General features: G+C 33.9%; 3 protein-coding genes across 3 annotated transcripts in view; 2 read left to right on the plus strand and 1 right to left on the minus strand.

The window, feature by feature from the left end:
- LOC143533045 (putative LRR receptor-like serine/threonine-protein kinase IRK) overlaps positions 1-25,714 on the minus strand; it is a 223,692-nt gene that overhangs the window by 50,966 nt on the left and 147,012 nt on the right. The gene's annotated exons all lie outside the window — the stretch shown is intronic.
- LOC143533019 (WRKY transcription factor 55-like) lies at positions 13,429-15,349 on the plus strand. Its single transcript, XM_077027906.1, has 3 exons — positions 13,429-13,811; positions 14,406-14,537; positions 14,875-15,349. Exons 1-3 carry the CDS (start codon positions 13,429-13,431, stop codon positions 15,347-15,349), a joined length of 990 nt encoding a protein of 329 aa, XP_076884021.1.
- LOC143532992 (uncharacterized) lies at positions 22,175-25,526 on the plus strand. Its single transcript, XM_077027889.1, has 3 exons — positions 22,175-22,249; positions 22,322-22,378; positions 24,846-25,526. The coding sequence occupies exons 1-3, from the start codon at positions 22,175-22,177 to the stop codon at positions 25,524-25,526; spliced, it is 813 nt and encodes a 270-aa protein (XP_076884004.1).

Genomic DNA, 25,714 nt, shown 5'->3' on the forward strand with positions numbered 1-25,714 from the left:
TTCACTTCTTATAACATGATGTGAAATTGTGAATGTGAGAAATATGTTGAACTATCAATTAATCATTGTCATTAATAGATATTATACATATATTTATTTCTAAACTTGTACATGCTAAAAAAATAAAAATAAACAAAGTATTATAAGTTTTTTTTAACAAAAAGTTGTAGGGTATTTAAAGGTTTTTCTGTTTTTTAAAAATAAATCAATTGCACAACGAACATACGCCTTTATCAGCGAACCCAACCGCTCTTTTCTTGCTCCCACACATGTTGGCTCACGATACCCTCTATAATAATAATAATAACAATAATAATCATAATAAATAATAAAGTATCCTCACTTTAAAAGACATCAATTTTAAAGAAGAGAGGGGGTGGGTAGGTAGTAATCGCCATACATCATTAAATAGATCTATCTGCACAACCACCATATAGAAACATGCACCCCTAGAAATCAATTACCATGTAACACATTAGGTTTTAAAACACAACAATCAAGATTCAAAGATTTGGTTCACAATAACTTAGTACAACATCACCATATATCCATCCAAAAGCCTAGAAACTTTTATTAAAATGTAAACCAAGAACATCGATCTCAATCATTAAAAACGGTGATGATGTGGTGGAGGATGATGATGATGATCCAATCCAAAACAGTGAAGAACCGGGTAACAAAGACAAGAGATGCAACTTCCCAACATCCCAAATAATGAAGAGATCATCATACATGGGCAACAACAAAGTGACACCAATGCATTATCATGATGAGGTGGTGGTGGTGGTGGTGGAGGACGACCATGGTGGTGCATCTTTAGATCTTGTTCTTGATCTACAATCTCAAGACAAAATTTAATTAAATAACAAGAAGATTATGATTTATGAATAAGCAATTGGATAAATGTGTGAACTCACCAACGTGCTCGGAAGTAGGAATGAAGTGTTGTTGAACTTTAAATGCCGGGAAGAGATTTTGGTTTCATACGTGGCACAAATATCAGCCGTTGAATGGCTACACGTGTTCGTCTTGTAGATAGGTGTAGTTGAACTCTTTGTGAATTCTACCTAACCGCCCACTTGCTATGTGCTTTCACAAAAAACGACGTCGTTTATGGAATTATGGGAACTTAATTTTAACAAAATAATTATATAATAAAGAATTTTAAAAATAATAATCACATGATCATAATAGTTATTATAAGAGCTCTTTACAAAAGATAGTTATTTGGTTCAACGGTTTAAATTTCAAAGTTAATTTGTAAATCAAATCAAACCCGGAATTTCAATGAGAACCGTTTGGTTATGTTCATCGACTGTTTGTGTTAGCTCAGTTCAGTTATGATCAAGCTTTTAGCTTAAGTTTAGGCTCAACAATTTTGGACATGAAAAAATTGACCCAAAATAAAAAAATTTAGCCTAAAATTTTTGCTAGCGTGTCTATTGAAATATATATAGGCATGAAACATTTGGCCAAGTGCTGAGTTTGGGTCATAAATCAAATAACATGTAGACATGTTTAATGTGGTTTAGTTTATAGTTTAATTTGTTCGCTTTGGTTTTGAAGCAAGACACACTGAAACCTAACCGCAGTTTTCAATTTCTAATTAAACGAAAGTGAACAGATAACCCGCCGACTATTTTGTAACATTTTCAAGACTGGCATACGATGTAAGGAGTTTGAAATTGATCTTCATATCATACAAGAAAATGGTTACAGATATGAAGACGACTAGGAAGATGATGTTGATGATGTTTGGATAAAGATGAGAATACTAAAGCCAGGCAAAAATGGATGGTTGTATGGATGACGAAGACTAACAAAGAGCTACATGGATCGGGTTTACACGGGTAAAGAACCGAAAACCGACCCAAGACCGATTTGGCAAGAAATTAGGACCGAACACAATGGCCAAGATATAGGGTCGGTCCGGTTATGGGTTTTTTCAGGCCAGTTCTTCGGGTTTTTTCGGTCTGACCCTAATTATGCGCACCCCTAATTTTGTTTGATTTTGTCCGTCTTTTTTTAACCTATATATTAGATGCCCTAAATCATCTTGTACCGTCATTTTTCAAGAGACGATGTATGTTTTTGAAATAGATCGGATTTGCTTCAAAATTATTTAATTAGGTCTTCCCACCTATGTTTAGTTGTTTACCAAGGCCACATGGTATAGCCTGTTAAATGTTTTAGCCCAATATTAGAGTATTTAGCGGCCTTTATAACAGAATTTGTTAACAAACATTTTAGCTGATTTAACGCAATCTTATATGTAAGCCCGTAAAGAAAACCAATTATATGAATAAAATATAAGATACAGGTTGTATCAACTCAGTAAACTTAAACAGTCTAATTCGTTTTATGGAAGGTAAATACTTCATTTATTAGTTGCTATACAATTATGATATTGCTATACGATGCTGTAGTTCTAAGACTTCTACGTATTCACACAATGATGATAGAACATAATTACCAGAAAATGTCTTGACTAGTGGTCACACAGTCATTACTTTGGTGTTTAGAAATGTGGTTAAGCATGTTAAGCTAACCTTTAAATCTCTTTAAGTTATAAGGCAATCTTTACTTCATGATCCTTAGAACATTATAATAATAAGTAACTTCATTTTGATTTGGAAATTTTTTGAGAAACACTTGAGAGATCTTCGGGCACACTACCTCGATAGAACTCGAGATGTTATTCATTTCATGACAAATAATCTAGCCAGGAAAAACAACTCTGCCGTCACCTCTGTGAGGCCAAAAGCGGGAAAACCGAACCATCGATGATTCGATGATCATCTTGACTTATGGAGGACACTAAAAGGTGAAGGAAAAAAAACCATTGATGATCACTAGAAGTTAATTTTACTCCTACAAGCTCGCTATAAGCTTTACCCTCACACGGGCCATTGGTACATATGTTAGAATAGCCACAAATGTAGAGTGACAAACCATTGGTGTCCTAGGATATTATAGAACATAACTTTCTGCATGTCTGCATAGTTCTGGTAGAGCGAACTCATATATGGGAGGCCAATTTCCAAATATACAACATAACGACTAACACTATCCCAAAATATAAGAAATACTCATATAAGTTGTCTTCAACAAGAAAAACTTATTGATATTATTTCAGGTGTCAGGTGGCATATCAAATGCTTCTGAAGATTTTCATCATCTTACTCACAGGTACCTCTCGAATATAATTATATAATGCCGTATATTCCAAAGCAAATATTCAAAAAGCGGTTATCATATTGAAATTATGACTGAAAATGATACTGAATATTTCCAAGTTATGTTGTCTGTTAGTACCATACCGGTACCATAATGAGTCGAATTGGTCCAGATCAAATTCCACTACTTTCTATTGCAAAATGCGGGTTGAGATTACTAGTTATTTTTTAAAACATGTCATTTATCACTAATTCTTTTGATTATTGATGAATAAAAACAGGTTAATCTAAGTTGAAACCTTAAAGCCATCAACTAAAGAGCATTAGATTTATATCTTATATTCTTATATAAAACAATAAAAGAATATTTATTCATATTTTGGGAAACGTTAAATTATAGTTTATCTGGGCCCCGCAGGACAAAAATTTCCTTTTGATTACACATACATGGGTCATGGTAAACTACAGTTCTAGTAGCTTTGAGTCGTTTGACCTTAAATAACAATATATTATGCAATTTACAAATGTAGAAAAGGGACGCGACATTATAATTATAATTATAATTATAAATACAAATAAATTACTTTTTGAACGACGGTGAATAATATATATAAACGAAATTAGAAAACTATATTGCAAGAAATTAGATCAAGATTACAAAAGTGACCGGTGCCATTGGCATTCAGGCATCATGAACATACAAAAAATATTACACCGAAGCGCCCAATTTAGATCGTGACTTTTCGTTGGGAATATCTTATAGAATAGTAACCTACTTTCAAAAGTGTTTCAATTAGGTCACTAGCTTATGTATATTTTCCTCAAATCGGGCACTAAATCTTCAAATCGATTCTCACCGATTTTTTTGTGCGTTAAGAAAGAGATGGAGGATAAGATGTGGGGGTCGGAATTTGCAATATATGTACTTAAATTTAAAAAAAATTTAAAAATCGTTAATTATACTAAAATATAAAAATAAAAAATAAAATCCACGTCGCCACTCGACGTCAACTTCAAAAAAAAGATAAAAAGATTTCCTATATGAAACAAAAAAGAAAAAGACTAAAAAACATGTTAAAACCTTTAATTTAATAAAATATAAAAGCTGAGTAACTTAATTGGAATACTTTTTAAAGTTGAGTGACCTAATTGAAACGCTTATGAAAGTTTATTAGTATTCTATGAAGTTACCCCCTTTTCGTTTTACTTATAAACCAAAGGACATGAAATGGGAAAGAAAATAACCCCGACATCTTTTTGTAGTGCGTCCTTTAACCACCTTGGTCTAAAGATTTGATGATTTCGATTTGAATCTCCACCACCACTTAAAAGGTAGTGCTAATATTTTCATAATCAATTTTAAAACATGGTTAAAGTCTTTATTTTTATAGCTGGATCGGTTATCAGAGAGACCCTCCTTTACAGTTTATTGTTTGTATGACATTCGTTTCAAAATAAAAAATAAGTTGTAATTACAAGAATCACGTAATACACTTTCATCTAGTATTTAAAATCTGATTCTAAGTTATCTTTTGCTATTGGTAATTTACTATACGACCAAGATATAAATCTATCTATATAAATGCCTACAAAAATAATCATATCTGCCACTCTCCGGTTGCTTTCTCATATCCTCTTAAGCTATCAGATTGCTTGATTTATGATTTGAAGCTTCCTATGCATTTGACATGAATTTGCGGATACAGGTTTCACTAAACCCGGATAGTCCTTAAATGAGTTATATTATCTCATTTATTTGTGAAATTCATTCATAATCAAACAATAATTTTCGTGGGTCATAGGTCTCACCAAACCCGGATAACCTTTAAACGAGTTATAAAGTCTCATGTATTTGTGAAACACTTTCATTGTCAAATCTTAATTTAATTTCTCCCCTCTACATATTTTCCGTCGCCGGTTTATCCCATCCATCACCGGTTAACTTCCGATTGCCACTCACCATCATCAACCTCCCCTCTCATGTATGAACCACCATCACATCTACATCAACCGTCCTTTTTTCATAAGACAAATATTTGTGTTCATATTTGTTTATTAAAAAATCAACATGTTCATGTTCGTTAATAATCTAAAAATCCTACATATCTCAACTGAAAGAGCTCAAATGTTAAAAGAGTATAATGAACGTAAGAAACTAATACATTTATATTAAATCAAAACAAAATAAAATAAATAATTATAGAAAATTAAAATAGCAAAAATGATTAAAAAACAAAAACATAAATGAACTCCTTATCACGAGAAGCTCAAACTAATACTATAGTAAATTAAATAACAAGTATACGACCAACCAAAATGCTTAATATATTTTTTTAAACGACTAATTTGGATCACTCACGGACCACTGGAGTATCATCGTGTCACAGTGGTACTACGCGATCATATCCACCACCAAGCCACCAATTCAGAAGAAAACTTAATATTTGAGAAAAACCTCATCTTGTGAGATTCGAACCCAGAACCTTATGGTCACTAAATCCTTTGGTAAAAAAATGCTTAATAATATAAAGGCCCCATCGTTCATGATCCTAATAATATTTTAAGAATAGTCGGCGGTTTTCTTTTTAGTACATATCATCTAGAACTCTACGTAAGATTCAACTATCTTGGAAAACTAGGGTTCAATTTCTCTTGCAAAATGCAAAACGGAAAATTCTTTCAACATTATATTGAATGACCCAATAAATCATGTTTAGTGGGAATTGGGGAACGTGGATAATTTTGTCAACCATCCATTGCTAGCATGTGAGGAGACAAATTTAAATATAACTTCTTTTATCGGACATTTAAATTACTAACATGTCATTGGTCCACTCGATTATCTCTGTAATTTGAATATAATTATCAAACCAATTTAGTTAAATGTGCTTTTATTTACAAATTATATAACAAATATACAACATAATACAAACGCCAATTATCAGTTACAATTTGTGATATTTTATAAAATTGTTAACTTAAAAATGGACTGACCAGACTGATTGCATCAACTCAGCCAATCCAATTGATTGCTTTTAAATCTTCATTCGGGTTGTCCGCAAATGGTACTGACCGGTTTTATGGTTTGACCATTTACTGATTCGTTTATATCTTACTCCATATTTATTTAATTTATCTAAAACTTTTTTGCAAATCCAAACTAGGGATGCCAATCGAACCCGATGGGCAAAACCCGAAACACAAAGTATTTGGGATGAGTATACCGATATGAGACCGATTAGTTGTACCTAGCTCGATTACCTGAAAATATAAGCCTATTTCTCCTAACAATATGCCAAAAACTTTTAATTTATGGTTTCCGTTAGCCTTCGTCTACTAGCATTTCGTTCAAGTAGTTTTTATGTGTGAAAATTGTAACTTTTCATTTCGAATATGTAATTGATAATATATATTTTCTAAAAGTATTTTTATGATATAAACTATTAACTTATCTTTAGAGATCTATAATATAATGAAATTCAACATATTTTAAACACTTTTTAATAGTGTTATAGTGAGGATGATATAATATATATATATATGTAATTTATCATAATTTTATAAATTATATAAAATTTAAAATGGTAAATAAAAGAAATTAGTTGAAAGTGTCAATGGATATACCTCATATCTTATGAGTAATCACCTTACGCTTAATCAAAGATTATTGGGCATGTATAAGACACAAATTTATAACCGGGTACCTGTATCAAACCCGTTTCATTGTCATTCCTAATTCAAAAAGATTAAATATATAGTTCCATGCTTTATAAAACCATTATAAAGCCATTACTGGAATATGGAACTTTTATTTGAAAAGAGTTGTTTGGTCAAATAGTTGTAGTTACTCGTTTCATGTTTTATTTTTCTAAAAGCTTGAAATTTGCATTTCGTCTAGAAGCTTTTATATGACGAGTTTTGTACCAATAAGAATTATATATGTCGGGTATATTGTAGTTTCTAATGTGAGGTCGAGTGATTGTTTAGGTGTTTTATGACTTTCAGTTTTGATGTTTGACATTTTTTTTCTTTTCTTTTCTGTTTTTTCTTTCGAACAACAAACTCAAATATAAAAATATGTGGCTTGAACGCCCTCAGTGGAAAGCTGGAAACAAGACGACAAAGCAAACAACAATCTATTACATATATAAGAGCAATTCCTAGACACCTAGGCTGCGAAACAAGAGAGCGACGACTTTACCAAAATTGACCACTTGATAACCTTGTGCGATGACCTGATCTGAGTTTCAATCAACCAAAAAGACTCCTTTTGAAGATCTGGTCATTCCTTTGCTTCCAAATTAGCCACAAGGTAGTAGATTTATGATATTCGCCTCTTGTTAGTTTTTTTTTATTTTTTACAAAAACACCCATTTTTTAGTTGAATCCCGCTTTCTCACTAGCGTCATATACTTTTGATTCATTAAAGATTACATTGAAATCGAAGAGAAACAGGTAACAAGCTGTGTCGTATCTTTCCTTTATTTTTGCTTAAAGCTATTCACTTTTGTAATTCATTCGGGGTGTTTATCAACACGCGTGGTTGACTTTGATTATGTTGATAGTTGCCAAAAGTTACAATTTGTCCGATTCCCACATGCAATCATATTTCAACTGCAAGTTGCATGTAGAGTTAGATTCATATTACGTCAAAACCAGCGCTCACTACTTACTTGGCCATGAGGTTTTACTTTTATAAAATTTAACAAAATTTATTAATCAACTTAAATACTTTCCTATACATAAGTTGTATATGGAACTTGTATTCAAGCGGAATTTGACATTATATTGCAGTCATTCTTTGATGCTGTCAACATAAGTTTTAAGTTTAACCACTACAACGTATTCAATCAAGCTTGGGAATACATAATAAAGATAAAATTAAAGTACTAACACACATCTTTTTCTTCTACACTAACAGATGATCTCTTAAGAATATATGGAATTGTGGGTAAATAACAGATGTTTTGTTTCACGTACATCATTCATTTGGTAATGATGCCCAGTTAAGATGTCAACATGTGGATCACCTAATAACACGACATTGATTATTTGATTTATTTCTTTGTTATCTTCTTTTTCTGTTTCCATTTTGGTCACTGAATTACGACCTTCTTGTTCCTCTAGTATTACTTTTTCTACCAAAAACCTCTTAATCTAACTGGTGAATGGCAGGGCCGGCTCAACCTTTTTGGATATATAGTGGCACAATCACAACCAATTCTTGAATGAGTTGTGTGGCTCAGAGAACCTTTGAATTATGTGTGTATAGCAGTGACACAATCTCATGAATAAAAGACGTTCTTGCTAAGTTTGTACAAGAAAACCATCTTGTCATTTAAAAGATTTATTAAAAGTTTTTAGAGTCAAATGTTTTCACCATCATATCACTAATGTATTTTCCCCAACATTTCAGGATATAAAGTTTAACACAGGTAGCAAAGATTAGAGTCACTCATAGAATTAGATACCCGCTACATGAAGATGGCTCAATATTTAATTAATAAAATGTTACAATAAAATGAAACAGTAATTGTAATCTAATACTTGGATATTTAATTCCCGAATATGTTTTCGAGATAAGTTAATATTTTATATTAAAGAAGTTTTCCACTAATCAATTGACGTCGACGTGGCCAACTTATGCAAAGAACGACGATGGGCACACATAAACTGAGAAACCGTTGTGGTGCCCATTTACACTTCCAAAATTTACCGGTGCCTAATCGATGTCGAAATGCCAATTAAAAATATTTGTAAAATACATTCACTAGCAAGGGTAAGTAAGGTCTCGAATCCACATGAAATCAGTGAAAAGTGTTAATCAAACTCATCATTTATTAATTAATAATTAACTAAGTGTACAATGATGTCAAGCAATTTTAAAGATTTGTTGAATGAAAACAAAGTTACTTTTAGTTGTAAACAATTATGAGAAAAATAACCAATCACCAGGTTTCAGGTTGTGAAGCAAGTTGAACAAGTAATTAAACCTATTTGGAAATCTATTTGTTTAAATAAATAATCAAAAGACTAAATATTTGTCTTTGTTGATTATTAGAACTTAATCCGAATAATTGGCATAGCTAAATAATAATTTAATTGATTACCAGTTTTAAGTTTTGATGAATGAAATCAATTCTATGGTTAATGACAAACAGGTCAATGACGATAAGAACTCAATCCTAAATGTTGATGACCTCAAACCAATTAACTGACAAAATCTTAAAAATTCAATTATGAAAAACTGTTTAATCACACAAACAAATGTAAAGATTCGACTAACAAAATGATTAACCGAATCTAAATCCAATATCAAAGTTTGAAACACCAAAAATCCAAAACACAATACAACCCTACGCCCGGAGATGGTCACAAAAGCTTTAGCCTTGCATCTTCATCTTAAATAACTCAAGTATGATGCGAAAGGATGAAAGCATGGTTAATTATGGTGATTTGAAAGTATTATGATGGTAAAAGACGGCTCCAGAATCGCCCAAAGATGATAGGGTATGAAGGATATTCGACCTAAGGTTCAACCGGGCTTTTATATGGAAGAAAAACCCAAAAAACGAACTTATGCGTCAAGCCCGTCGTAAGCTACAGCCAGACCACCAGAAGCTACGGTGGGTGTGAAGTAAATAGAAATCGTAAGGCAGAGCCTGAAGTCCGTAGCCTACTAGTTCGTCGTAGGCTACGGGTTGGCCACCGTAGCTTACGACTGCTACAATGCAGGTCACCAATTTTCATTTTCTTTAAGCTTGTTCATCGTTTCGAACCCCCGGTTGCTCTCCTTCATTCGTAACTTGATCTCTTGCCATCCTAAGTTCTTCAAATTAGTTTCTTTAAGCTCCGAGCACCCGTAAATATAAAACCACTCAAAGTACTCATGTTCGATACATATAACCAATTAAACACTTAACACACGTTCTTTCACCCACATATCACACCTCCAGACAAAAATATACAACTGAGCTATTTCTGTTACCCTAAAAAATAAGTCGACGACATGTTTGAGCCGGACATTTTTGAAAGTTTTGGATTTTAGGAACATTTTGTTGAGTTTGGCTTTTCTTTTTATAAAGTAGAATTTCGGAATTTACTCTTAAATGCATCTATTTGAATAATGAATTTAAAAAAAAAATTAACTTTTAGGGCATGTTTAGTAATGAATTTAAAAACTAACTTATTAGTTTTTAAAAAGCCAACAAATTAAAAAAGAATGTTTGACAATAAAAAAAATTCTTTTTCATTTTAGATTTTTTGATAAGTTTAAAAATCCAGTTTTTTAAAAGCCACAATTTTTTGGCTTTTAAAAAAAACTTTTTGAGAAAGCTAATAAAATTATTTTCAAAACTCAATCTCAAATACAAAGATTGATTGGTGTAAAAAATAACCGTAATGAATAATTGAATAGTTAATTGAAAACTTGTCAACCTAACCGATCTCCTTTCGTCATTCCATTCAAGAAAATATGTCTGACCAAAAAGGTTGTTTTTCCGATTCTGGAAGTTTGGAACTCAAGCCTCTTTTTCCAATTAAGTGTACTCTTTTGTTCAAGACCATGATGGTTATTTTATCGTCAAAACTAAAAGTTCAAAATTATTAAAGTGATGTTTGGTTTGTTGAAATTTAATAAAAAACATAATCTAAACTATATTTATTTGTATGTTTGATTTACAGAATTTATCAGAATTCAATCTGAATTCAAGAGATAATTTACTTAGCGGGATACAATAATAATAATAATAATAATAATAATAATAATAATAATAATAATAATAATAATAATAAGAATTAATTCTCTAAATTTCGTTTTCAAGTAATCAACATTCCTTTCAAGTTTCAACTAAACAAACTCAACTAAATAAGTCATTAAGTTGGAAGCTTCTTGTCCTTTACCAATGTCATTGTCGCATATCATCTTCATTTTTACCAATTTCATTGTCGCATATCATCTTCATTTTCACCGTCAAACTCAAAGCAACGACCACAACTACCATAATCACCGTTCTCATCACCTTCACAAGTCACAACCAAGGCCATGCAACCACCATTGTCGCCACAATAATAACGGTCGCCAGAATATACAACTGTCGCACGCTGGCGGGCTGCCATCACTATAACTTATGTTACAAATTTTCAAACCAAATTAGAATATAATTTTGTTATCCAAATGCATCAAAGATTTACGTTAATAGATTTGAACCTTTTCTATTATCAACTTTTTTACAAGTTTTATTCCAAAATTGGAAATTTTCAATTACTAGTTTCAATTCTTTTACTTCTCAAAATATCAGTGGAGCATTAGCACCTAGAATAATCCACGTTGCGAAATGAGACAAAAATTTGATGCTACATTTTCTATAGTACCTGGAAACTTCGTTGTAGGCCTCATGAATGTAACCCGTTTGGTTATTACAAAGAATTTGCAATGGTTTGCATTTTCATATAGTTTGTACTTCATTTATGAAGCTGTCGGTGTATATCAAACTATATTTATAGGAGTGGCGGTGGAAGTTTTAACCCGTTTAAGTAAAAAATTATTTGAGTTTTAATTTTAGTGCTTACGGATAACAAGTAAACTTAAAAAGATAAGTAAAATTGAATCAGTTCAAATGAATTACAAGCAGGGCATACAAACAAAGTGCACTTAAAGCTTACGCCCTTATAAATTAAACTAGGTAAGAAGACTGCTGCGTTGGTTAATTATGTCGGTGCGATGCGGTATTGGTTAGGTTCATTACGATAACGATAGTAAATTCAACAAATAAATTAGTAAACACCAACTTATGACAAAAAAATATATTTAAAACGACATGTATTCAGCTGGTAGTTGACGCAAATTTGGTCAGTATTAATTATGTTCGTGACACTAAAGTAATTTAACAACTAAATTTAAAGTTAAAATTTTAACCTATTTAAGAAAATTAAAGTTAAAATACATCACGTGTAGCCTAGTGGTAGGAAGGACTGGGTTTCCAGTGGAGATCCAAGTTCAATTTTCACTTGTCACTTTTGATGAACTACGGCAATGAAGTATTTGAGATAAGTCATGTGAGGTTGTCAATTCGAATCCCAAGCCGGCCATGATTTTCATCCCATCATAAACTACGCTAGAGAGTTCTGCTCTTATCGCACAACGACTGTTAATTGACAGCCGGTGGTATGATTCCTGGAGGAACGTCCAAGCCAACACAAAAGCCAATGTGGACCCAATTAAAATAGCATAGTCTAGTTAGAGTAAGACAACGAAACTCTTCAATTTAAAAACTGTGATGATATAAACAAAAGAAAGTCGCCATTTGAAAAAAGATAATTTAACAAATCCATTTAGCATTTAAAGAAGAATAATCAAAACATAAGAAGAAGAAAACAAATGGTAAACTGAAAATAACAAAAAAAATTTACAACTAAACTACCATTCAAATTATGTCTTCATCACACATATGTAAAATAATAATCATTAAAAAATTTAAATAAATTGCTTTTGGCATCAAACCATTTTCTTTTATCAATATGTATAATTGGATGTAACCATGTACAACTGGAGAACCGAGTATTATCCGTCGATAATTCTATCGCTAAAGACGTCTGTCATTAATCCATGGTAAAATATGTTGATGGCCAGTCGGTAATTTGTAGGGAATCAGATTACCCACACCATGAAACGTGACAAATGTGTTTATGTTGGTATAGGCCTTTACAACGGATTTGCTCATTTGTTTTGAAAATGTTATAGTTAATATATTAAAATTTTATAAAATCTTAAAAAGAAGATAAGATATATTAGCGTTCGACCCATTTTTGTTAGTTTTACCAACAAACGTATACGGCTCTGTACTATTTGCTACCCAAATTTGGGAACACAATAATGATTAGAATTAATTAAAAAATATTATTGAGTTGTGAAAGAGCAACAAATTTTCCAGTCATGTGTTTCAAAGTTAGAAAATTCTTCCACCAAATAATAAGTCAAACGACCTCCTCACCCATACCAAGTCGTCTTGTAGACCCAACTCAAAAAGCTACCAATATTTTTTGAGACCATGACCGAGTCAACTCAACCCAACGTATCCAATAGATTACAAATACTTTGAATCCTTTCTTTTATTCTTAACCCCTTTTACCCATTACTTCAAATTCTTTTCTTCATATACATATACAAATCATCACATCTACACCATATCATTTTTGTTGTATACGCTCTAAATTCTTTATAGAAACCGAAAAATTAAAGCGCCTGCCATTAATGGAAGAAATTGCTTCTTTGATCTTTGAAGGGTGTAAGTTAGTTAATGATCTTGAGAAAACCCTACCCAACATGACAAGAGAGCCACATGCACTTATTAATTCATGTGATCATATCAGTAAGGTTTTCGCTGACGTGAGGGACCGGTTGAGAATGGCCGTGCAGGACTATGGGCACCATGATCAGGCGCCACCTGCAATGGAGGTTGGTGGCAGCTCATCGGTGTCCGAGTGGCTGAGGAGTTCACATGCAATGAATATGGTGGTGCATGAACAACTGGCTCAACACCAACAACAAAGGTTTGATCAAACTATTGTTGGCCAAGAATTAGGTGGTGGAAATGCGGAGGCTATGGATTCGTTGTTGCAACGAACACGAAGAAGGTAATGAGAAATTATAATTTGAAGAAATTTGGTTAGTTAATTTTTTATATGTTTAAATCATGCTTTTAGTTAAACATTTCAACGTGTTCATATTTGGAGGGAAAGGAGGACTCCACAAAATCTTACATGCATGCACTTTCTTGTGTTAAATCTTTTAAAATGGGTCCTACGTAAGCCCTACATGTCAAAGATGCGAATCTATAAATGCACGAAAGATAAAAAAAGATAAATATATTTATTTAAGATTCAAAAGCTTAATACATATGAACATGTAAACATGAAAATTGTAATTAGTAATTAGTAATTTCCCTTGTAAAAGTTTATGAGAACTACACCACCAAACCAAGCCGTTTGAGATTCATTGGTTTAATTGATCGGCTTAGTAGTAAATGGGTTAAAGCCGATAATAGAAGGCAAGATCAATAGTCAGTTATCGATTTTTTAAAACAAACTGTTTTATTTTGTCTAATCCATCAGCTAGTACATTAACAAATTAGCAATACCGATTGTCCTCATTAAATTGGTAAAACAACCCTTCGATTTTCAAAATGTTTATTTGCTAATGTTTGTTTTATTATCATTTTTAAAATGCAGAAAACATGAAGCAGATAGACGAACGATAAGAGTGGCTGCTCCTAGAATGGGAAACACAGAAGTTCCACCGGAAGATGGGTATACTTGGAGAAAATATGGTCAAAAAGAAATTCTAGGTTCTAGATATCCAAGGTATATAAAAGTTAACATATATAAATCCTTAAAGATCAATGTTTAATTCCAAAAAGAAAAGTAAAAAACATTGTCGGGTTTCCTAATCATATTCAAATTTTGAGTGTTACACCTCAGATTGAAAGTTTCTTGCCACAAATCTTGAAAGTCCACAATTTCTGTTATTGCGATATGGGTTAAGAGCGACCTTTTTAATAGGTTGAATTCAAAGGTTTTGTGTACGAGGTGGTCCTCTTGACACGACATATGTTTAGTTGTTTACCATCCTTTGAATATTCAACATTTCAAATATTTAATTCCATAACTTATATTAACATTTTAGTCCTTTATATTCCAGGGCATATTACAGATGTACCCATCAGAAGTTATACAACTGCCCGGCAAAAAAACAAGTCCAAAGACTTGACAATGACCCCTACACTTTCGAAGTAACATATCGGGGTGATCATACATGTACCATGTCCGCTACCGCGCCGTCTATGCCTCCACCGCCACCACCACTACCAGAGGCGATGACCACCAGTTCTACGCCAACCTATTTAGCTCCTCCGACTTCACAGTCACTCCCCCAATGGTTATCCATAGATATCAAAAAGTCGGTTGAAGATCTTTATAGCATTACACATCCTACCATGCATGTGCAACCTTTCAGGAGCCAACCAAATGCTAACGAGGCAGGCCCATCGTCTCCGAGAGTGACGGATCTAGCTGATACCATGTTCAATTCTGGTAGTAGCAGCAACAATAGTATGGAGCTAATTTTTTCTTCTCCTTATGAAGAAAAGAAAGATGGTGGAGAAAACACAAATTAAATACGTTAAAAAAGATAATCAAGGTTTTGTAATTTAGGATGGCTGCGTTTAACAAATAAATAGGTTATCTTTTGGTAAGGTTCTAGATGGCCAAATATATAAGTTTCCTTTCATCATTAATTTGGTAGACGTACTATAAATAATTTCAGTTTTACATTTTACCCTTTTATTGTCTTTTTTTTTTTTTTTCCTTTTTTTGTAAATTTTGTGTTATAATAAAATATATATTGACATGTTTATCTGCCTTTTCTAAATGGTTAACTTTAGAATTATGTTTATATTTGTGTATATTTATATACTGTACTGTATGTATATACATACATTAACACGATGAAATATATTTATATGTGTATATATGAATCTAACGTAATATATATTTCGCAATCTTGTTATAACGTAGGTTCTGCCAAAGTCTTTAACATACCAAAACACAAACTAAAAATATCCTAATTCCTAAGACTAAATCAAAATAACCGACCCCAACTAATAATTGTTGGAAACATTTATAGTGAGAATAAGTTTTCATTATATAGACATTAATAATTATACTTTATATATGAGTTAAAGCTGTGTTCCTGAGTTGAGTTAAGAAGATAATGGAGAGAATCATTTTATTTCTTCTTTTTTTTCTTATTTTTTCATTTTCACCTCTTTTACCTTTTTCCTTTCTTTTTCTTTCCATTCAATTCTTTCCTATTCGAAAAAAAAACACACCTACCCATTTTACTCTTCATCTCTCTTGTTTATCCTTTTCTTTCTTTTCTTTCCCTTTCCTTCCATTAATGAAACTTGAGGAACACATCACTTCACTTCTTTCCCTCCATTTCCTTTACTTTCTTTCGTTTAATAAGACTCGGGAACACAACGTAAGTTTTTCTTTTGAGCGACCAATAAATAAAGCCAGGCTACCCGGAGTACCCCATCTGCCCCGATGACAAAAGGCCGCTTTACATGCCTGGGATCAGCTATTGTTAGCCCAAGCCCATCAATTTTCCAAGGTAACCTTCCATACGAAGGCCGACTGCGGTTTTGTCCAATAGTTTCAAATTTACGGTTTTAGTCAAATAGTTTTGTTTTCACTTGCAGTTAAACCTGACCCGGTTAACCTCGTTAACTTTGGTCGTTAAACCTATCAGTGCGCCCCTCACGTGAGAGACAATTTTGTTCTTTTTCTCCACAAATAAACCCCAGCCCTATTTCTCAAATCTCATTTTCATCTTTGTCATTCTTTCTTCTTCTTCCACACCCTACACGAACAAACGAGGATTACGATTCATCTTTGATGGTCCCGATCATGGCGTTTAGTCTCTAGTGGATTCGATCTCCACATGATAAGTTTGACCCCGATGAAAAATATCGTAAGCGCTAATCTTTGTGGAGATTGAAGCCACCGGAGACTAAGCGCCATGATCAAAGCCACAAGAGATTAATTGTAATCCTAGTTTGTTCGTGTAGGGTTTGTGGAAGACGAATGAAAGAATGACAAAGATGAAAATGAGATTTGGGAATTAGAGCTAGGGTGTACTTGAGGAGAAAAAGAACAAAATTGCCTCTCACGTGACGGGCACTATAATGGGTTTAACGACCAAAGTTAATGTGGTTAGTCGGGGCATGTTTAATTGCACGTGAAAACACCACTATTTGACGGAGACCGAAAATTAAAACCATTGGACGAAAATGGTCAAACCACAAGAACGATAACCACATTTCTTTCTAAACAGTATATACACCGAACTTTTGTGACCAAAGTATATAAGAAATCTTAAGAAAAGTTGGTATTTTGCCAATTACTCCATATTTTCGTGTCACTTTCCAATTACCCTTTGTTTTCTGGAGTTTGTCTTGGTAAGATTTTGTTCCCTGTTACCATGTTCTAAAGTAACAACAAAGTCGATTCTTTTAGAGAACTAGTATTCAAATTCCGCACACTGTGACGGAGTTGTTATAACTTTACAAGAAAAGATAGATGTGAAATTGTTAAACTGTGAATACGTGTTTCCCGCATTAACTTGCGCCTTGAGGCACATTAAAATTTGAAATAAAAAAATTTAGACCATGTGATTTAAAATTTTAATATATAAAAAGATAACAAAAGTTATTGCATACATCATTATTAAACGGCCTAAAAGATATGATATACTCATACATAATAATACGGGCATTTATATATTTCTCTTTCCTAAATTTTGAAGTTACATATTTTCTTAAACCATGCTTAAATAACATTGTATATTTTGCATTAAAAACTTGTATTTTGGGAAAATATGTAATTTCAAAGGTTTAGAAAGAGGAAATATGTAAAAATTCCTAATAAAAATTATATGATATATTCTCAATAAAAATTAAACTTGTTAATAAAAACTATATGTAAAAGTATTTAATTGACACACATTTTTTTAACGGGCTTTATCGTGGTTTTGTGGAAATAAAAAGTAGACCAACGTATGGCTGACATCTAGCACCATTAACCAGTGAAAAAACATAAAATTGAATAGTAAAATTATGAGAGAAATAAAATCTACTTTTTAATACATATTATAATATAATATTGTACACCAAAGTTTAACTATCTTTATACATTTACATATTTCTATTTAATGTATTCATAACTTATTTAGGTTTAAAATACTAAAATTTGCTAAATGTTAATCATAATTATTAAAAAAAGTAATTATATATATATATATAAATTCAAAAAAAAAATCGTTACACTAAGTTCTTAAAACTCAAAGGAATTCTTAATTGAAATCTCCCATATATATATATATATATTAAAAACCATTTCTTAAGTCTTAACCCTCTCACACAATCACTATCTTCAACGTCCAAATTTTTAAGCATGTTGTGCAACTGTGTAATGCATGTGTTGTATCTCATCAAGTTTTTGCCATGTGTTGTACTTCTTCACCTCATGGTTTCCACTTTTCCACGGCTCTCTAGCTCCTCTAATCATTGTCGATTCTTGACGGTTTGTATCCACCACTGTCGCTTAACGACTTGAATCAACAATCGTAGCCTGTGACAAAACTGTAGAATCTCTCCATTTGATTGTCGTACCACCTCGCCATCGCTATAAAATTTATGGCCGACGTTTGTTGTCATTGCCGGCGGCCGTTCAACAGCCTCCATAGTTAGTGGTTAAAACTAAATCTAGTTAAGGCTATGTGTTGTCGTTGAAGCCTTGCTCTGAATTCATCCAATAATATTGTGCCATACAGTACTGACTGGACATTCGCTGAAGCCACCACTAAAGCCGCTGAGTGTTGTGGTTTAGGCGAACGGTGGTTTCACAGTTAATTTTATGATTTTTTTCTTTTCTTTTGTTTTCGAAAATATGAAATAACAATATAAAATAAAAATAAATTTTCTAATAAAAGAAAATGATATATAAATATTTTTTTTATTTATTAAACCATCTAAAACAAAATTGGGACAAGTAATACAAAATAACTTAATAAGTTTGGTCAAGAATTGTGGTAGAAATTATGATTAAAAATAAAGCCCGTATATGAAACAAATTAGGTCACACTTTACATTCTTCTTCATCAATGATTTGCTGCAAAAAATTAGGTATACAGCCTCTTCTTTCTTCTCCACTTTTTCTTCATCAATTTGACACAAATTAAAAAAGAAAAGAAAAAAGAAAGGAGCAACAGCCGCTACCCGGATCGCGGCCGCTTACACACGGGGGCGGTCGCACCTGGGTGTTGCGGTGTTCTTGGCCGACGTGGCTCGCGCCAGGCCGCTTGCGGCTGGGGTGGCGGGTCACAGCGAACAGTCTAATGTGAATGTCAACGTTTGTTTACATCCTAAAACAATTGAAAAACAGATGGATTTCCGACCACTTTCTAGTTCCCTCCTCAAACTTCAACCCCTAATTCGTTTTCTTTCAAAGTCCGACAAAGCATTGGGACCATGAAAAGCTATAATATTAGAAACTAACAATAATACATCGAGCCAGCAGGCCCTAATATTAAATCAAGTAACGATTTTGAATTTAATCGAAATATATAAAAACATATCATCATGAAAACTCGAAAATATAATATGCGAATTTATTTTTATTTTGTAAGAGCATTTTTATCTGTGTCTTTATTTCTGTCTATATAATTTAACTAACAATCACATTTTTCCTTCAATTCATTTATTTTTTATAAAATATCATACATCCGATTCCCCATCTTTATATTTATTTTTTATTCACAAACACTTATTCTATTGTTATATATTCTTGATTATATACATTCATAAAATTATATAGATTAATGAATATATACAAACTCTTTTAAAATAGAGGGACACTATTCTTTTATCAAAATTTACTGTATTATAGAGATTTCAATTGAGAGAGCTTTTAGTTGTTTTCTTTGTTCTATACTTTATATTACAGAGAAGATATAAGTTTAATGTGAATGCTCTAAATGAGATATAATTAAGTAGAAATCATATCCACAAAACGAGAAAGTATCACCTCAAGTTCCTCAACCAAAATTTGTTCCAATATATGTTTAATTTTTGTATGACATGCATGGTAGGTTAGCCTAGTTAGTTAATTATTATTATTAGGAATATTGGTTTTAAATAATCTCAACTATGCCCTATTGGTAAATATCAGTCCCAACTTTACACTTGCCTGCTGATCGTCCCAACTATTGATGTATTTGTTTTTAACGGACCGCGACTAATGGATGTTAACTCTGTTAGTGATTTGCTGACGTGGCCATCCCAGCTGTCAAAAAACTTCTTACGTGGCGGCTGACTGTGTATTAAGGATTATTAAGATCTTTTTAAGTGTAACACAAACAAAAAACAAAACAGATTCCTCTTTAACTCAACGAAAAACAAGCCCTAATTTCTTTAGACGAAGAACAAACCCTAATTGCTCGACGATTGAACTCCGATGGGTGATAACATCAAAATCGACTTCAAGACTGGTGGGAAATTTGATGTCAATCCTCCAAGATTAAGGTATGTTGGGGGAAAAACAACATCATTAGGGTTAGATGTTGATAAGCTTTCATATTTTTAGCTACTAGGTTATGCAATGGATTATGGTTCATATGTAAAGAAAGAAGATTTGTTCTTGTATTGCTTGATACCTGGTGATGGTCGGGTTAAACTGTTAGATAGTGATGGAGTAGTAAATGAGATGGCATCTTTGGTTGGAGCTCATGAAAGGTTAGTTATATACGTTCAAACTGAAAAGCTAAGGAAACCGAAACCACAGCCAAGTAACCTTGAATCCCAGCCCACTACCCCTCAAGCCCAGCCAACTAACACTGAAGCCCAACCCACTACCCAACCCATTATTCAGCCCAATAACCCTCAAGCCCAGCCAACTAACACTGAAGCCCAACCCACTACCCAACCCATTGTTCAACCCACTAGCCCTCTATCTCATCCAACAGTGCATACTAACCTTCAATCCCAGCCAACCATTTCTGTAACACAAACTGGATCTTGCTTGAGCCCTGGGAGGTACAGCAAACTTACAGCAAGAAAACAAGTAGGCATCACCAAGGCTAATGCAAGAAGACAGTTAACTCCAACTACCAAATTTGAACTACCACCAACTATAAATACTTCACCACCAATTGGTAGTAGCTCAGATGAGTCAGATGAAGATTGTGATGATTCTGATGATGAGTCTTACAATGTAAATTTGGATGATGATGGATCTAATGATGAAGAACTGAGAGAGTCAATTGTTGCAAGAAAATAAGTACATGACGAGGTTGTTGCAACCTAAAAGAAGGTGCTTGAGGAGTGTTTGAAAGAATCTGGAGATGCTGGTAAATTGGTTGAGGACTGCTTGAAAGGAGGTGCTGATGCAGGGCCCTCATATTTAGATACATATAGTAGTTATGAGGATTCAGATGGTGATGTTAACTCACCTGGAGAGAGTGAAGATGATAACATCAGAGGAAACAAGTACAGACAAGATGTTCCATACGTAGGTAACCAAACTAAGTGGGACAATTTCAAGTGGGTTGTTGGAATAAGGTTCCCTAGTAGGGATTCTTTTAAAGATGCTATTAGAAAATATGCTGTGACAAATGGTAGAAATCTATTCATTAGTGACAGTAACAAGAACAGAGGCGGGAGATTAGGTATCAAGTGTGTGGAAGGGTGTCCATTTAGTTTGTATTGTTCATTTCATAAGGGCAAAAGTTGTTATATTGTTAAAGGAGTAAAGGGCAAGCACAACTACCAAAGGAACATGATAAGGAATAGACAATTGACTTCTACCTTCATTGCTAATGAGTTTTTGCCAATGTTCAAGACAAAACCAAACTGGTCTGCTAAAGACATTCAAACAGCTGTTAGAGAAAAGTATAAGGTGATCATAAATAAATGGATGGCTTATAACGCCAAAAGGAATGCTTATAAGAAGTTTCATGGGTCCATGAGGGACCATTACAGCAAACTTGCATCATACATAGCAGCTTTAAGGAATGCTAACCCAAGTTCAACATTTGAACTCCTAACTGCCCCACCAGGGTTCCTAAGGGAGGATTCAGATGCATCTTCATCATTGAAGTCTTTCTTCAGGTACAATTTCATTTTCATCATTAGATAGTAATAAATTATTAAATTCATCTTGATCATTAGAGTTTATTTTTCAGGTTGTTTGTGTGTTTTGATGGTTTGAAGAAGGGATTCCTAGCAGGTTGTAGGAAGGTTTTATGCCTAGATGGGTGTTTTCTTAAAACCTTTCTAGGAGGTATTTTACTGGCTGCTGTAGGTAGGGATGCAAATAACCAGATGTATCCTGTAGCATGGGCTGTTGTTGAAGGTGAAAATAATGACAGTTAGGAGTGGTTTATGGATGAGCTGAGGAAATGTCTGGAAGTCAGTGATGGTGGAAAGGGTTGGACACTAATCTCAGACCAACAAAAGGTATATCTATATTTTAGGTATGTTAGTTGTCACATTTACGTAGACATTCTAACATTTATAATGATATGATAGGGATTGGTTAATGTTGTACATTTGGTGTGGAAGAATGCTGAACACAAAAACTGTGCTGTAAGGCCCCGTTACCGGTAACCCTACTTTCGTGTTGGATTTACTCATAAACACAGTTCTAAATATCAGAGTTAATTAAAACATTTATGCGGAATATAAAACTTTCATAAAACATTACATAATTCATAACTTGTCTCAAAACATTCATTGTCTTTCACATTAAAGCATTAAAATTAACACATCATAAGTCTTCAGATGCCAGATTCTTGTTCAGTGCCATGTGTCTCCTCAAGCGAGCTGCCTCATCCTACTCACCTGCGTGCATACTAAAAGTCAGCTACGCTGAGTGAGTTCTAGTTAATCACATAATCATATAATACATTCTTACATTTCATACTTAATCTCTTAACTTTCTTTCATATACACCTAAGTGCTTTTACTTTCATTTTTACTTTCATACTTTCTTTACATACATAATTATACGTTCATTTTTACCTTCATACTTTCCTTACATACATAATCATACTTTTTAACGAGCCTTTCGCCCTATAACCTCACAGATATTATAAGGGTCTGGTCCCTAGTTTTCGAATATTAGAAGGGTTCGATTCCCTAACATCACAGATATTATAAGGGTCTGGTCCCTATCATCACAGATATTATAAGGGTCTGGTCCCTAGTTTTCGAATATTAGAAGGGTTCGATTCCCTAACATCACAGATATTATAAGGGTCTGGTCCCTATCATCACAGATATTATAAGGGTCTGGTCCCTAGTTTTCGAATATTAGAAGGGTTCGATTCCCTAACATCACAGATATTATAAGGGTCTGGTCCCTATCATCACAGATATTATAAGAGTCTGGTCCCTAGTTTTCGAATATTAGAAGGGTTCGATTCCCTAACATCACAGATATTATAAGGGTCTGGTCCCTATCATCACAGATATTATAAGGGTCTGGTCCCTAGTTTTCGAATATTAGAAGGGTTCGATTCCCTCTTCGTTACCATACAACCATACATCATACCTCGAGTATTAGTAGGGCTCGGTACCCTTTTCGTAACCATACAACCATACATCATACCTCGAGTATTATTAGGGCTCGGTACCCTTTTCGTAACCATACAACCATACATTATCATTTCTTTCTTCTATTATCTCTATCATGTTCATACACATAAACATACATAACATACTTACCTTATACATAGCGTTACAACCTGACAGTACGTGCAATATCCGAAGATCGTTCACGTACCATCAAGCAATCATTCATACATTTCACATTATCCACATAAGGCATACACTTATCTCTTAGGATTAGTGTATTAACAAACATATTGAGTATGCACACAGCCCCGAAAACGTAACACATAAATGGGGCTAGAAACTCACCTGAACACGGTTACGTTCACCGTTAATCGTAATCCCTTTCTTCAGTTGTGCACGGCTGACTGTATAACAAGTATACGTATCAATTAACTATCACTTCTCATAATGTATTTCTATCTTTATATGACCCACAACGAACGGGGGTCCGGGGGCAGCGCCCCTGGCAGCGGGGTCTAGGGGCGGCAGCCCCTAGCAGGGTCCAAGGGGCAGAGCCCCTGGCTGGGGTCGAGCTGCCAGGTCAGCTTGGAAAAATTTTATTTCCATTAACTGTCTTAACACATTTTTCATTAGATTTTTAATTTATTTTCTAAACGAACTTGGCTTTAGGCGAAGTTACCATTTAGGCGAACTTGGCTTTAGGCGAAGTTACCATTTAGGCGAACTTGGCTTTAGGCGAAGTTATCAGGCGAACTTAGCTTTACAGCGAAGTTGTCATTAGGCGAACTTAGCTTTACAGCGAAGTTGTCATCAGGCGAACTTAGCTTCAGGCGAAGTTGTCATCAGGCGAACTTAGCTTCAGGCGAAGTTGCCAGTTAGGTGAACTTAGCTTTACAGCGAAGTTGCCATCAGGCGAACTTAGCTTGCAGGCGAAGTTCATCAGGCGAACTTGGCTTGCAGGCGAAGTTCATCGCTTTGAAGGCGAAGTTGCCCAGATGAAGGCGAAGTTGCCCAGATAGCCGCAGTTTCGGTTTCTGTCCAACATTTCGAGCGATTTTAACACCCTTGTTACGGTTCAACATCACCCACTACGCTTCCCGACCATTTTCGGTCGTTTATACACTAAAAGCTCGGATCTTTAAACTTCAAAGATCAAGAATCATACCTTTTTGAGCTTGTTTGGGTCTTGTTTATTTGCTTAATCACAACTAGTCTCTCTCTCTCACACTCTCGGATCTCGCCTCTCTCTTCCGGCCGCCGGCGGTTGAGGTGCGTGGTGTGTGTGTTTTGGAAGTGTTAGAGAGTATGGTAAAAATGAAGATATTTTGGGATTTTGGGGGTATTTATATCCCTGAAATCCCATTCTCATTTAACCCATCTCAATTAATCCAAGTCCAAGACCTGCTCCTTACCCGATATTAATTAATTACGCGAAATCACTAAACATAACTTCCTTTATTCATCATTAAAATTTTAGGATGTTACATGTGCTAGGCATATCTTTGCAAACTGGCATAAACAGTACAAGGGTGAAGAGTTTAAGGAAGTTTACTGGAGGGCTTGCAGGGCTTATACTGAAGCTGATTACAATGTTGCTATCAAGGATATGTTAGAGTTGTCACCTAATGCAATGGAAGCTTATGTCAAACAGAACCCTAAATGTTTTTCAAGGTGTTTTCTTGACACTCCTACAAAATGTGATGTAATAATCAACAACATGGCAGAGACCTTCAATGGAACCATAGTTCAGGCAAGATCTAAGCATATCATTGACATGTTAGAGGATATTAGGGTTTCAGTAATGAGTAGGCTGACTATAAGGTACACAGAAATGTTAAAAAAAGATGTGATTGTGTGTCCTAGGGTGCAAAAGAAGCTTGATAAAGAGAAAAATTGGGCCCATAAATGTAAAGTATTCCCATCATCCCCTACTGTGTTTCAAGTAAGTGATTTTGATGATGTTTCAGTGGATATAGGTAACAAAACATGTACTTGCAGAAGGTGGGAATTATCTGGTATACCATGTAAGCATGTATGTGCAGTGGCAGGTTTTATTAAAAGGAATTCTGAAGAGTTTGTTCATGAAAGTTACCTTAAGGAGCAATACTTGAAGTCTTATCAGTTCACAATTCCACCTTTGCCTAGTGAAAAGTATTGACCAGTTGTATATTATCCTCTTGACCCACCTCCAGTCAAAGCTATGCCTGGACAACCAAAGAAAAATCAAAAGAGAGATCCACATGAAGATCCCAAGAGACCAGGAAAGTTGACAAAGCATGGAGTTGAGATGAAATGTAGTTATTGCAAGTCAACATTACACAACATAAGAAAATGCCCTGAAAAGGC

The sequence above is a fragment of the Bidens hawaiensis genome, unplaced genomic scaffold (assembly GCF_021521415.1).
Source record: "Bidens hawaiensis isolate Kalapana, Puna unplaced genomic scaffold, B.hawaiensis_p1.1 tig00009577_1, whole genome shotgun sequence".
NCBI lineage: Eukaryota > Viridiplantae > Streptophyta > Magnoliopsida > Asterales > Asteraceae > Bidens > Bidens hawaiensis.